Source organism: Trichoplax adhaerens, genomic scaffold (assembly GCF_000150275.1).
Source record: "Trichoplax adhaerens TRIADscaffold_18 genomic scaffold, whole genome shotgun sequence".
Taxonomy (NCBI): domain Eukaryota; kingdom Metazoa; phylum Placozoa; class Uniplacotomia; order Trichoplacea; family Trichoplacidae; genus Trichoplax; species Trichoplax adhaerens.
In genome coordinates, this window is record NW_002060960.1 from 121451 (window position 1) to 137344 (window position 15894).

General features: G+C 31.7%; 1 protein-coding gene across 1 annotated transcript; it reads right to left on the reverse strand.

Annotated features, from left to right (window-relative positions):
- Positions 1-1130: 1130 nt before the first annotated feature.
- On the reverse strand, positions 1131-2930 carry TRIADDRAFT_60824 (uncharacterized protein; the record flags this gene model as incomplete). Its single annotated transcript, XM_002116828.1, has 2 exons — positions 1131-1221; positions 2185-2930. The coding sequence occupies 2 exons, from the start codon at positions 2928-2930 to the stop codon at positions 1131-1133; spliced, it is 837 nt and encodes a 278-aa protein (XP_002116864.1).
- Between the last annotated feature and the right edge of the window lie 12964 nt (positions 2931-15894).

Here is a 15894-nt window from a genome sequence, read left to right on the forward strand (position 1 = left end):
AGGTATTATATAGATTACTATAGAAGTAGCCCTATAGAGCAAATGCCTAATCTAAACAAAGGGCGTTTGATCGTCTATTCAAATTGCAAAGAAATTTGACTTAGTAGCAAAACCCTATCCTTAGAGAAAGGGGATTTATAACATGACGATAAAGTACTGTAATGTAGTCTATACTCGTACAGTTACAGTACAATCTGACGCTAAAACATCAACTGTCAATACTCGCGAATACTAAGCAATACTAATGTCAGAAAAGTAGTCGTAGTAGTCATATAAATTTTTTTGATAAGCGATTACTGTGATCTTCATAAAAAGCGAATTTTTCCGGATTTGTGTCCGATATAGTTTTCGGATTCTGGGACCGGTCGGGTTTGTGTCCGATATAATTTTCCTGTTTTGGAACCGGTCGGGTTTATTTTTAATTTATGTCTGAATTATAATTTTTCTGTTTTAATTTTTGGATTTTTGTTCATGAAAAATATCGTAAGAGTTAATTTTTGAGATTTGGACTTTTTGTTATGAATTTGAAACTTTGGAATTTTATGACGTGACTTGAAGTCACATTAGGAGATTTAGTGAGGAAAAGAGAAAATAAGATGGAAATTGGCAGAAGGTTGTGTTGATTGTTAGGTAGTTAGAGTGTTGTTTTTATGACTAAATCTTGATGTTTAAAGGTTGATTTCTAGACTTTTATAGTGTATTAATGATAGGAATTATGTTAGAAATGAAGTTTTATGTATTTTTATAGTTAGCTTGTTACTTTTATAGTGTTTTGTAAGGGAATCGTAGGGTAAATTGTGTCTGAACTTTGAATGATTTTTGTTTTCTTAAATGGTGCAAAGTAGTTTTCTAAAACGGATCTTAAGAGCGATTGGTTAGCAAATGTTTAGTTTTAAATACCTCTGACGGCTCTACGGAGCCTATAAATGATAGTGCAATTAGAAAATTTAGAGAGAGAGTAGAAGAAGATTTTATTTGAAGAACTTGTTGAATTTAAAAGGCCTTCGGGGTCGAATTGTCGTAAGTTAAAACGTTCTTCTTTTTGAAAGGTTGTTTGGTCGTTGACAGTTTTTAAGTCTGTCATTTATTTTAATAATACTTAAAGCTAAGTATTTGTAAGGTTGTTCGGTTTATACTTCTCTCCATTTTGTTTTAAAATAAATTGTTGTTCGGTTATTTCCCCAAATTTTATTTGGTGTCAAAGTATTAGCGTTAAGTCGACTGGAGTGCAACGAAAGTAGAATCAAAGTTTGTTAAAGTTTCGTAGCTTGATCTCTACACTTTTCATTTCATTACAATAGATGCTATAAAAAAACGATGTAATGATGCATGGACTACGAAGATAAAATAAAAAGTTGTAATATCAGTGGATTCAGTAATGAAATGTTTAATAATTACATAATTTTCCTAAGAATGGTGTTTCTAATTTAAATAATAAGGTGGGGAAATTGCGTTACAATTCAATTGTCTTCTAATAGCTCATTATTAATTATTTAGATGCAATATCATCGAACTGGAAAGGCTAGGCCTAATAAATATTGGCGAACTTAATTTGGAGATACATTTTAATATTATTTTAGCAAACCAATCAAAGCTGTGATACTACGACATTCTGCTATCGAAGAAACTCTATTCCAATGGCATGCTCAATATCATTCAACCGTAACGTCTGTGATCTGGATCATTGAATACAGGATAAATAATATTTTAAGCTACCATGAACTACAGATATAAATGCCACGTATTTTTATTGGCGATCATCCAATGTCTTACTAGTCTTAATACTTATTTCTAGTTACTAGTATATAATCTGATTCTTTAATACCGTGTAAACAAGATTTTATACTGCCGTAAACTATAATATATAAGTGCTATATATTTTTACTGGCGACAGTTCAATGTCCTCCTAATTCTCCTAGTCCTAACCTAGTTCTACTTATGTAAATGAATTTGTAGTCCGTATCTAAGCACCGGTAATATTATTTCTATTATGGCTGATAGTTAAGCTTCCTTACAATGAAAATTTTTATTCATGCAATGCAGAAATCGAGCAAATATAAAATATTGTGATGAATGATTCTAAGAATAGGTATTCAATAATAGTACTCCAGGATGTGCAATACGTTAATTGCTAAAATAGACGATATGATCTGCTTAGCTATACTGCAAACAAAATCTACTTACCCTCCACTAAAGCGTATAATTAATGAGCAAACATAATACCCTACAGGAATTGTCAGGAAAGCACTAAAGACTCTTATACAATAAAACATTGTAATAAAGTCTTGAGCGCTACGTAGATTTTCTTCTATGCAATTCATATATAGAAGGCTATCATTTTGGAAGTCTTTTGGCCCGCAACAGCTATATTTTTCGTCTAGCAAAGAATGACTTAGGCTGTAAGAAAAATTTCTTCGACACAAGGTTTCGCAACCTTGGCTGCTAGAACATTCTCCAATTCGTATTAAACTTTCTAGCACATCAAAGATGACTACTTCTCGACAGTATGGCTCAATTTCTTCAATACATCTTGGCCAAGGCTGTTCTATAGTTACATTTAAATAATCGTGAAATAGCCCAGGAATATAGAAGCAGCTTATAACATAATTCATCGGCATAGCAAATAAAGATCTGCCATAATGGGGTTTCACCCAAGCATATTTATTATCACCATGGAAGAAACTATAAATTGGCTGCTTAGTACTATTAAGAAAGTTGAAATACAGAACTCTGACAGTATCTACGCTAACTTTAGCCTTAAACGTCTTTCTGGTTGCCTCTTCGTCTTCTATACTTAGACGGCATTGACTTAAGCATTTTCTTGCGTCTTTTGTTGGATCATGTAAGGGTGTCTCATTAAGGCAATCAACTTGCATCAATATCCACATCCACTGTAGAACTATTAGGGAGATAAAAGTCTTACTTCCCATGGTATATCTTTATTACTGGATCCTAATTCAGCTATTTTACGTTACTTGGCTGCTTGATAGGATGGCTGTTAAATGGAAAGCAAACAGTAATGAGATTTTTAGAAAAGCCTTGTTGCATTTCTATTGAAATATAACTCGGAGCGAGGTATGATTCCGTGGCAATCCCAACCATTACAACGTGTAATATTATTTTTGATGCTACTTATGTCTTACAATCTACTTCAAATAATTAAAATGGATCCACATGTAGTGAAAACTTCAAGGTAAAATAATAAAACAAATGAAGTCATTGACTATTTTATGTTGATAAACATAACAGTTAAATCGAAAAAATAGCTGACCTTATAATTTGACTAAAATTTACATATTATATATAGTGATCTATCACCCGATATTTGATAATAAAGACTCAATGCCGTAGTTACCGTATACTAAAACCGATGTTACTACAAAGTTGCAATGATGATATATTAAAGCTGAAAAGGAGCAATAACATCTAGCGCATGTTGCCGATCGTAATGAGCAATTACTTCAACTCTACAAGGTAGTTGCCTGCATCTACATGCAGTAGTGCATCAGGATTACCTACCAACATTTCTGCTGTAAATCACTCTGATAACCAAGTCACAATTTCATATCTTGCTTCAAATCATCTATGCCAGAACTATTTTAAAGTTAGAGATTGATTTTATTTAGCACTGCAGCTACTTTGCCTTTTAAGAATGATTTTCGTGTAGAATAAGATATAGAATTGATTCGAATTCTTTATGTAAGGTGCTCCAGAAGATCGATTAAAACTGTTTCTGAAGGAGTAGTTCAAAATGAACAATCAAAATACTTCATTATTCTTGGAAATGGTGATGAGCAGTAAGTCATATCTAAATAATGCAAATTTTACTTATTTTTATTAACGTAAGCATGCATGCTTGGAATAGCTGCACCCAAGTCACAGAATCTTAGCTGTTTTACAAGCTTAAGGAATCTCGAGAAATGATGCACTAGGAGAAATCAAGAAGTCTCTCTTGTATAACAGTATTTAAACTACTTATTATACTAGACAGCAGCCTATAAAAAAGGTGCCAGTATCTAGCGTAATAATGCGCTGGGAGTGTTCTACAATTTTCTTATGTATAAAAATATTTGTACTACTCTTCATGTAGACGACAGCCAGTTAAGCGATACGCTGACCTTGCGTAATGACGTATTAGGATTTGTTGAGAAGTCTCCTATGTGCAAAAATATTTACACTTAATTTTATAGTAGAAAGCACTCGGGAGAATGCATGTATCTTGACAATCTTTGTTCATTACAAGTATGTCATCGTGCCAAGATGGTAAATTGATAAAACCATCAACTCTCTTCTATTAGAAAATACAACTTTAATGATATTGTCATACACAGCTTTGCACGTTGCTCTATAGCGAACAGGTAGATATCCAAGATCACGGATTACTGTGAGATTGGTAATGTTACTATTAGTCGGAATAGTGTTGCACTTTACTTAATAGCAATCTGATAACTGGTAGATAGTAGGATAGGGATTATTTGAAAGTGTCACTTTCACACCGAATGCAGCTATTTTTATGCAGTTTATTAAAGGAGAAATTGCTTACATTTCTAAAACTAGCAAGCCCTCAATCTGCTATTAATAATAATAACTGGGTATATCAAGTAGTATAACACTCGAAGATGGCCAATAGCAAAGCATCAGAGTTCGACATGAAAATGGGCGTATATAAAAGCTACTATCATACTTTCCTTTACTTATTGTGTGGATAGAGTACAGCACGTTAGCAGCATAGTAGTTTAGCAGTTAATTATACGCCTGTTCTACTGTATCTTAGTAGCTAATTTATTATAACTTAAGTTATTTGCTATAATAAATTGATCACGTATGGTTATTCACACATACTCGCGTGTGAGGTGTTAAAATGGTAATAGATTTATTTTTTCATTTATCAGGATCTAGCTTATTGGTTTGCTTTTTCCCCTATGACTCTTTCTATCACTTGTTACAAAACACTCCATCTCTTAGAATTCGTCCTTCATGCTTGTTTGTGTTTTAAACTAGCCTGCAGCAATAAAGGACTGAAAAAGATGGACTCTCTGGGCACTAGCTATCAATCAGTCATGGAGTTAATGCTTTAAATGCATATGTTGTACACAAAATGAGCATAAGCTTGTAGTCTCTAATTGAGGGCTATATTTTACTGTGCTAGGCGAAGTGAAGACAGCCTAAGACTAGTCAAATCGCGAAAAGCTCACAAGATTTATCCTTCAATGATTTGTTTTATTCTCCTAAGCGTTGAACTGTCTGCGGATATCATATTAGTTACAATTGTCTAACCTCTGAACCATCTTGACATGGAGTAAGATAAATTTATATCGATAATTTACAAGGAAAAATGTAAGAATTTCAGATTTTTGCTATATTTTACACGATATGAATACAATCATACGGTAATCCCCATTACAATGACTGAACGCAATTCACTAATGCAAGTATTGCAATTTTCAAAGCTAGGGATCTAGATCAACATCGTTTTACAATCGTTATTATAATCTTTACAAAAGATTGGCAACAGCAGTTTGAGACGTTCACTGCTCAGACATTAAAATCAATAATACTGTATTGATCATATAATAACTTTCCTCCGTCATTACTATGGATAAACTAACTAATTCTAATGGTCATGAATTAGATTAAAGACATGATGCATACGCGTCGACTACCTTCAATTTTTATACGGAGTTCGCCATGCCAAATTAAACTATTTGAATAATCTAAATAGGCTATATTACGTATTTGACATGATTATCTCTCCTTGTAATTCGTAAATTACAAATAATATTATTTATTATCCAAGACACCTAGATCAAAGATTCCTGTCATAAGTACCACCCTTATAAGAGAATTAAGGTGTCGAATAGAATTATGTCTTGATTCTATCATGCTAACTGTAAGCGTTACATACAGTAGCCTAATACTAGGAATTTTTATATATAACAATATTGAAATTTTTAATGCGAAATAGAGACAGCTCTAAGAAGTTCGGATGAAATTCGTTTGTAAACAAAAACAATCACTTGAAAATGTAATTACTACCAAAAGGTATTTCTGATGACATTTCCTAAACTATGAAATATTAGTTATAGAATAAAAGCGTTTTTATTCCTTTCTCAATTATGATGAATCAAATTGATTTATATAGCAGCGTCCATCATAGCAGTTTTATAAAATGTGCTATTAACTTTCATTAATAGTTAGTAACATTTTATTCAATCGATCGGTAAATTCAAAATATGAATCGATGAAAGAACTACTAAATTCTTCTTGCCAATTCTGCTATGATTATGCTGTATGGTACTTTTCTAGAAATATTCTTGTATACAATTATCAATTTATTCGAGCAAAAATGCTACAACTAGCCATAATAAAATTTTAATGACCAACAGAATCAAGCTTATCCTTATAATATATCACTTCTTAAAATTAATTTATGAAGCTGTCCAAGTTTCTAACCGATCATATCAATACCGTCAATGGGAAAGTGATCGGTAATTTAGCGCACTTACAAACAAAATTGGCTACATCGATTTTACAAATTGATTCAATAATGAGGAGTTGTAATCCTTATTTTAACTAATCACACAATTTATAGTCTACGAGACACCCATATACTCTATTTTCTCCAGTTTTGAATTACCATCTAACGTATTTGTGAAAGGTCCTTTTTTTCTGAGCGTGCCTTACGTTGCTTATGATTTTCTGATGATTTAGGAAACAAACTTGACGCTAACCCAACAAAGTTAAGATCCATCAATTTATTTAAGAAGCGATGTATTAGTCTTCTAGCGTTAGCATGCTTGGAGATTTTAAGAACGATAATATAGATGACTAAATTTATCAAACTACTATAATTATAACTTCAACACTTCAAATGATCTAATTATACAGTATATGTATGACAATATCTTCAGTTATGTTTTACTTTTCGAATTATTTTACATTCGTTAAATATACTTACAAAAGTGTACTCAATATTCAAGCTTAATTAGTCTTCCACTATCCTAAGACCAATAGTGATTGAAATTATTATCAGATTCAGAAGATGATTATTGATAACCTTTAATGCGGATAGATACTGGATCTCCAACAAAAATTGACCTTGGATAATTTGATATCGATTGATGTATAAGTAAAAATGAGAGAATGAACTAGCGGATATGAATAAGCCATATACTGAGAGGCTCTTAACCAATCATGAAATACCTTCGGGTGATATTTAAATTGAATAGAAGGCGAAAGCAAAATGAGAGCAAAACACATAAATAATGGCATCCACATTATGAGATAGAGACATATTAATGTAACGAAGGTTAGCGCAAGTTTATGATTACGTCTAACATGAGAAGCATCAGCAGTGTGAAAAATTTGAGCAGCAAACTGCTTTCTTAAAATACGAATTTTTCGAAAGATATAAATGTAACAGCAGATCATAATAAAACAAGGTAGAATAAAAAATAAGCATAACGTACTTATATAGTAGATAGCTTCTTGTTGTGAATTTTCAGGATCCCAAGCTATACAAAGTTCAGATTGCAACCTTCGATGAGTAAAGATAGGGGCGATAGAAACGGTGATCGAGATAAGCCATATGATAGCAAGACTCCATTTGGTACGATAGAGCGTGGATGGATTACGAAAATAATGTCTAGCGTAATATATAGTTAAGAATCGATCAATACTAGCGGCCATTAAATGTAAATTAATGGCGATAATCATAATAGTGGCAAAGATGGATGTTAATGAGCAATACAGCCAATTATTACGATAATGTGGACTGGCTAAACGTGGAAAGATATAGAGAGCAGCAAACAGGATATTACCACAACATAAACTTCCCATTATAAGATAAATACTTTGATTAAATAGATTACGTCGATAATATATTGCTATGATAACCCCAATATTAATGATTATGGTGATCAAACCAATAAGCGACCAAATGATAATTTCGGTCATTCCGTTATGAGGTAATAAAATGTCTGAGAAGAGATTGCGATAAGAAGAATTATTGAACATATTGAATTCCTATTTAATGTTTCAATGTTGGGCTTAAAAACGGCGTTAGCGATCTAGATCGATAACTACGATGAAGATGGACAAGATCGATTGCTTACAAAGTGTTCTATAAGATACAAATACAAAGTTCCATTTTCTAATAGTCTTTACGCTCCAATTTTAAATATCGATCGTCATATTTTGTGTCGGTATCAATTATCGTAAAATCCAAGAACACTTCCAATGCAAGACTTTTCCAATTTAAGACATTGGCATTTTCATCATAATCATCTTCGACATTAATTATCGGTAAGAAATAAATAACAACTCGAGTATAAGATCGACTCGCTTGTACATTGGAAAGTAATCTAGAAAAAAATTATTATTGGCTGCTATCCAACTCAATTTTTTTTTCTTTACAATCGCTGAGGTTTTCTAGGCAAAATAATTGAAATTGAAATATAACGTATTGATATAGTTGAACATCCCCCCAAACAAATTATTATCATTCCTGACAGGATTGAAAGGAGATAAAAGAAATTAAATTCTTCGTAGAAAGAAAAGAAGAATTTACAGGCATATTCAATTGTAAATAAGATTTTATTCTACAATTCAATGAAAATTGGATATAAAGAACATGTTTTTTTATTCTTTTAAAGTTCAACTATTCTTCCTACCCCAATGGAGAATAATGATCTGAAAGTCAGATTAAGATAGGCCTAAGTAGATTAAGAATAAGTTATTTTCTTATCAAAAGAAATGCCGACGAAAGTATATCAATAAGTCACAAGATCGTCTTGTTCACGTTATCATGGTCGAAATTTATTATGTTCAATTGTTTAAGTTATGTTTTATTCCATTTCATAATAAAATTGCTTAAAAGAAGGCAAAAAAAGGCATCAACATAGTACTGTAGGGCTATAATGCGCAATCAATATTGACTCAATTTTCACCAGCGATACGCAATTTGACTTTTGGAGTTACTATCGTTCATAAAGGGTCGCTAACTCTGTTCATTTACACTTGGAAAATAGTGGTCCATCTATCCTGTTGCCTTATTTTCTTTATTGGCAGTAGTAATTTAATCCTGGGCAATGTCAATAATAGCACAACCAATAATTCTTTAGGCTTTAATTTATGCTATACCAACCTCACTTTAATTTACTTAATCTTTTCCATACCAACATGATTACTTTTCTTCACAAGGCAAATGACCCCAATACGAATTGTTATTTTAAAAATATTTTATACAAAATATTTTAATCCTCACCGAATAGAGCAAAAGCAACAACAAGTCAATCAGTGAAAAACTTGTCTTATTTAATTAATAGCATAATATTGCGCCCAGCCTTGATCTAGATATATAGAGAAAATGCTAACAGTTGACAGTGTTCCACTTCTAGGACTATTTAGAAGGTTAAAGTTGTTTTTTTATTTTTGTATAAACGAGTACTGTACCGAGTTTACTTGAAGAATGTGATGGATAAAATTGAAAACAACCAATTGAAAAGATTTCTTTATGGTAAATTTACAACATTCCTATTAAATTTCCTTCTAGAAATAGACATTAAAGGTGCTTTTATTTCCCCATCTGTTCTACTCAACAAAAGAAACACAAAACAATCTTCTCTTGACATAATTTATTAGTTTACACAGGGATCTTGTCTCTATCATAGAAGTTCAAACTCATTTTATGTTTACTTTGACTAAGGAAATAAATTTTATCTTCTAATTCTCATCATAATGACATTAAGTAGACTTCTAAAATTATACATAGTATTTGATGTCTCTTACAATGTTCATTCTAGTTGAGTTATTTATTACTACTTCCTTTTACAATGTTCTATAAGCAATTAACCTAAATTTCTTTGTAGATACCAATTTTATCTAATATGATGGACTGAACACTTCCATTTTTAATATGCCCTTTAGCATTATCGACAGTAAATTAGAAATAAAATAAAATCTATTGCCAGGATTGCAGCATTAATGAAGTAATTAATTCGATGCAAAGGATCAAGCACCAATAATCCAAACACTTTAGCATTGTTAGTATTTAACATAGTTTGAAAAATAACACTCAAACTTGTTTATCAATCTTGCATCGTTCAATAACATTAGAATTTTATGACTCATTTTTTAGTATCCCTAAAATCAAATCAATAAACTTCCTGGAAATAGCGATGACATTTCCTTCATGCCATGGATGAAAGAATAAAACTAATCGAGTACAAATTTATGTTTATAGGCTCCCTACCAATCATTATTATTCTATATATAGAACAAATAATAACATTATACGGTTTATGTTTATACCTTACGACATTTATTTTAAAAACGATAAATTTAAATACAGCTTAATTTACTTAATAGGTCAGTTGCAGTCTTGGTCAATTTTCTGAAATACTCGAATCGATCAAGGATCGCTAAACCTTAACATAACATTGTCGATATGAAGAAAGGCGATAATGAATACAAGATCAATTTTCTTGCAGCTAGTTGAATTTCTCGTATCTGACAGAGATCTCTAAATCTAACATGGTATTGATGATGAAGAAAAAGCGATGCTAGATGACAGCTCAATGCATGTTATCATTCACCTTCTTGAAATTCTCATATATGTCAGAGATCTATGAATCTAACATAGATCGATGATGAAGGAAATACAGTGCTAGTTGGGAGACCAATACATATTTTCATTCACCTTCTTGAAGTTCTCGTATCGATCAAGCGTTACTAGATTTGACCTACTATCGATCATGTAATTAAAGGCGATACTAGCTAGGAAATCAGTATTCAGTAGCCTTTCTGAAATTCTCGTATCTGTCAGAGATCTGAGAATCTAAAATACCGTCGATGATATAGGAAAGGTGATACTTGATAGAAGATTAACATAGTATTTGTTCACCTTGTTGAAATTCTCGTATCGTACATGGCTCGCTGATCCCTAACATATCATCCATGATCTAAGGCAATACTGGATAGGGTATCAGTTCTTATTCACCTTTATGAAATTCTAAAATCTGTCAGAAATCATTGAATCCAACATACCATCGATAATGAACACGATACTAGATAGGAGCTCAATTTTCGTTCAACTTCTTGAAATTGTTAGAAATGATGATACTAGACAGGAGATCAATGTGTGTTCTCCTTCTCATATCGATCAGCGATCTCTGAATCTAAAATACCATAGATAATATTAGAAAAGGTGATACTAGATGGGAGATCAATGTTTGCTCTCCTTCTTGAAATTTTCATATAGATCAGCGATCTATGAACCTAATAGACCATGGATAAAATAAGGAATGGCGATACTAGATAGGAGATCAAGTTTGTTCACCTTCTTTAAATTCTTATATCTACCAGGTAGATCTTAGCCTAAAATACTATTGATGATACGCTACAGATACAATATAAGGAAAGGTGGTGCTGAATAGGAGATCAATATTCGGTCAGAAGAGCATATCCTAATTGCTAAGGCTTCCTATATGATCGATAAATATCATGGAATGGAAGCTACTATGTTATAGACGAAATGGCTATATTTGCTATTTGCCTGAAGGTCGATACTAAAGAATTGGCATTGGGTAACAACGACGCAAAATTAGAAATTCTCCTTATTATCATGCTGAAAAGCATACAATACCTATTTTTGGAATAGAAAATAGTGCGTCAAAGTAAAATGAAACGGACCTCTTCTTGCATCAAACAACAACCAAGCAGAGCATTATCTACACACTAGAAAGATTCTGAAATGCATAGAAGAAAATCAAATTCGCTTAATATCTTTCTACTGATTGGAAGTGGAGATCGGGTTAATTTTATAAATCAGAATATTCGACATATATGCACATTTTGTAGATTTTATGAATTGTTAGCACGATTGATTCCATTTAGTTTTCTTGAGTAAACAAAAATTTCACAAAAGAGGGGTAGTTATTACGATTTTGTCAACATTCTTTTAATAAAATCTGTTTTCAAGATGTACAATTTTCCTCTTTCACCAAGAATTAGAAATGTACTAGGAGCAGATAGCGCGAAATAATAAAATCAAGCCTAATTTTTAAAGTACCACGGTAACCTTTAATATTATGTTAATGAAATCAACGCTTGGAGCGAAATTAAAATACAAGCCATATAATAAGTTGTCGATTAATGAGTAAATCAGGTCTATATATGTCAGGATCTTCAATGTAATATTAAACAAATCATCATTCAATCGATCAATTTTAATCAGAAATGGGCGTAAAGAGCTATATGCTTTACCTACACATAGATAAAAAAAGATTTTAGTGAAGCAGAGAATGCCAAATTGGTCTTTATAGGTATTGTAAGGGTTAATAATACCACTATTAAAGATGCAGTCCTTAATATCTTGTACACATAGGATACTTCTTACAAAAAAGAAACATCAACCTCAGCATTCATAGGAATAGCAAATAAACAACCTAACGAAGCATAAACTAGATAGGTAATTGAAATTCCAATACAGAGAAGCAAAACGTATAAAATATAAATAATAGCAATTGCAAAAATTTTCCAAAGGAAACTGGCGACTAGTTGGTTAGCACCTGAATTCCAGCCAAATTTAAAATGAGAATAGGTATCCGTAGTGTTACCGCGGAATAACAGACTGTCGGGGTTATGAAAATCGTCGCTCATTGAGCTGCAGATGGATTCATAATACACTTTTTAACAAAAATCTAAATCATAAATTAAACTAAGATCTTTTCAAAGGCTTTTTACGAAAATTAATATTCAATAGTTCATAATTAAAATACTATATTTAAATTATGTCAACTTCAATATCAATGTTATATCCTATGTACGGTACTAAGGCATACAGCTGTGAATAACAGCACCGCTAAGCACTATTTTTAATACTTTAGATGGTAAACAGAGCTTCAATGTTCTACAACAATCATCAAATGCTAATCTATTTTAACTAGAGTTTCCTTAAATTTTATGCTTTCAATTTTAAATCGTAACGTACTACACCATCAACGATAACAAAAGACAATTAAAATCAAAGATAAGCAAAGATATAAAATATCAATTTTTCGAAATTATTGTATTCATCCTTAATTGCTCAATTTATATTTTATTTAGCTCTCTAGCTAAATAAAAAAACGAACCGTTATATATTTACTTTATAGATTAGCTCCTATTTAATCAATTTTAAGTTTGATAGTCAATCTCGTAGAAATTTGTAGTTGTTTTAGACAGCTGATAAGAGCAAATTATTAGTAATTGAATAAGCACTATAAATGTTGTAAATATCAAAGGGTACAAGCCAATAATTGGGTTTATAATTTTAACTTCATTTTACAGGCCTCAGCTTGCAACAAAGGTCAGTTCTATCAATAGTGCTGATTGCGGAGGAATTGCGAGAACTGCTAATATGCGTACAGTAAAGGATCAAATACAATCTTGCTCATCATAATCCGAAGTATAAGTAAGTATTAAGAAACGATAGCTGAATTACCCGGATAATTGTAAATGGCTCCTTTAGCTATACCATAGAGACAATATATACAAAATCTTTTGAAGCTGAAAACACTGCCATAACATACCGTATTAGGGTTGGTATGTAAATAAACATTTGAAGATTTTCCTGAAATAACTTTTACTGGCCCATTTTCTAATACGTTTATAATTGTTATTTTTTTTTGCGGCATGTTAATGCTAACTACATTTTACTATTTACGTAATCATTAGTATCATATAGTATTGTTAACTGAAGCATTACCGCATAAGATTCAGATAAGGTTTATACAGTAAGTTCTTTAAAGTTATAAATTTGACTAGCGGTTCCAATTTTGACGAGCTTAATCGTCGAGCGACGTCGTGCATTCATTCCTTTCGATATTATAGATTTTGGTATAATTTCTTATAATTTTACGGTACTGCACTCTAATATGAGCAAGGTATGGCACTATATTAATGGTTTACCTATATGAAATTATAACTTCAAGGTCCATGAAATTCTCTGAATTTTTCAGTGCATTTCTAACATTGCCAGGCTCACATTGGATATGATGTTTAGGAACAGAGCAGATACTCATTTACATTGTAGATCTAACGTTTAATTACTGTATATTTAAAGCGGATATAATTGAAAGATTAAATTACTATGTAATTATGGTGCTATGTGGTTCAGTTATCAACACAGGCTATTGTTTCGAGTCAAAGTAGCGCTAACAAAGTAATACTGCGACAGAGGGCCATAAAATGGATTGACTATAGATTATGTAACCGAAATAATGACTTCTCTCTCCTGCAGAGGACCAGGCAATTGCGATATCCTTATAATAGTTCATGCAAATCAGGATTTTCTGATGTTTACTTGACTTTACGATATCATCCGAATTCCAAAATAGATTACATCATATCAAAATGTCCATTAACAAATTTAGATATTGAAGTAAGAGAAGAGGTTTTTAATCATGCAAATCTCAGAAAAAGTATAGGGAATTGATCGCTATTGATTATTACGAAAAAAGTTTTGAAAGAAGTTTAATCCTTCTCACTGAATTGAATAACTATCGTTGGCTATTCCCATATTTCTTTACATATCAATCTATGTTATCCGCAGAACAGGAAAATAAGGCGCATAACAGAATCGCAGTAAAAATTGAGTCTACTGTTATTGAATGAAGCATCCATGAGATTAAGTAGAAGGTGGAAGTCACAGTTGAATAATGAGGAGGAATCGATGATGGAAGATTATCGGATTATGTTTTTCTGATACTATTAATCATATATTGTATACCATCATAATCGATCAGATACAAGAGTAACTAGCTTTTTCGCGTGTATGTCAGAGCTAGATCCGACAAACTATGCTTAAACATTTTTGAAGCGATACCGTAAAATTCTTGAATATACACTGTAAATTAAAATATGCAATTGAATTGAATTTCGAGTCATGGGAATTTAGTGCACTAAATTTTTTTAAATCTGACACCGATAAAGTACGATTCGAGAATCAAAAAAATTATATAAGAACGTAAGACATAAAGGACATTCATATTTATTTCTATTTATGCGAATACTAGTCGGAGGTAAACAAATGGTAAATGCTTATACTTTTACATGTGAGTTACCAGCACTTTTCTACACGCTGAATTCTCGAAGTGATAGTATAGCACGCATATACGTAGTTCCTTTTTTCCATCTGGTATTACAAAAAATCGACCACTACTTTAAGTATCTAGAAACTTACAAGACAGAATACAATTTTATTGCGTGACTACTGTATTAGGCAATTGGAAGAAAAATCAAAAGATGTGTCAATTACAGTGTCGTAAAAGAAGCAGATAAAGAATACTACGTATAATTATTTATTTACAAGAACACTATATGATTCAATAGATACAAATAAGGTAATAATTGCATCATGTAACTATAAGATTATTCATGCAAAGGTCAAAATACGAGTACAAGGGTCACAGAGCGATAGAATTGAAAAACAAATGCTCATACGTTGCGATTTTCGTCGCCATGATATTCATCTACTCTTGGTAGAAAATTCTATTCTAGAAAATAATATCACGTGTTATCATATTACTTATGTGCAGATAATGTAGAGTATGCTAGTATGAGATCTATCCAACCTTGTAATAGTATAATATATTAGCCTATGATTAAATCATAGAGACAGGGTAGAAACCTATGGAATAGATTATGATTTTTTCTGTGTATTACAAGTGCAGTAGATAGATAACTATGATATGCTCTATAATTGGGATATTATAGATTCGATCTACGCACGAGTATATATGATTGCATGTATTATCTGGGATTTCTATTAGGAAAAAAGTGATACCATCGTGAAAAGTAATTATTTTAACTCCTTAGATGCATGTGTCATAGTTTAATTCGCTAAGAGTAAAA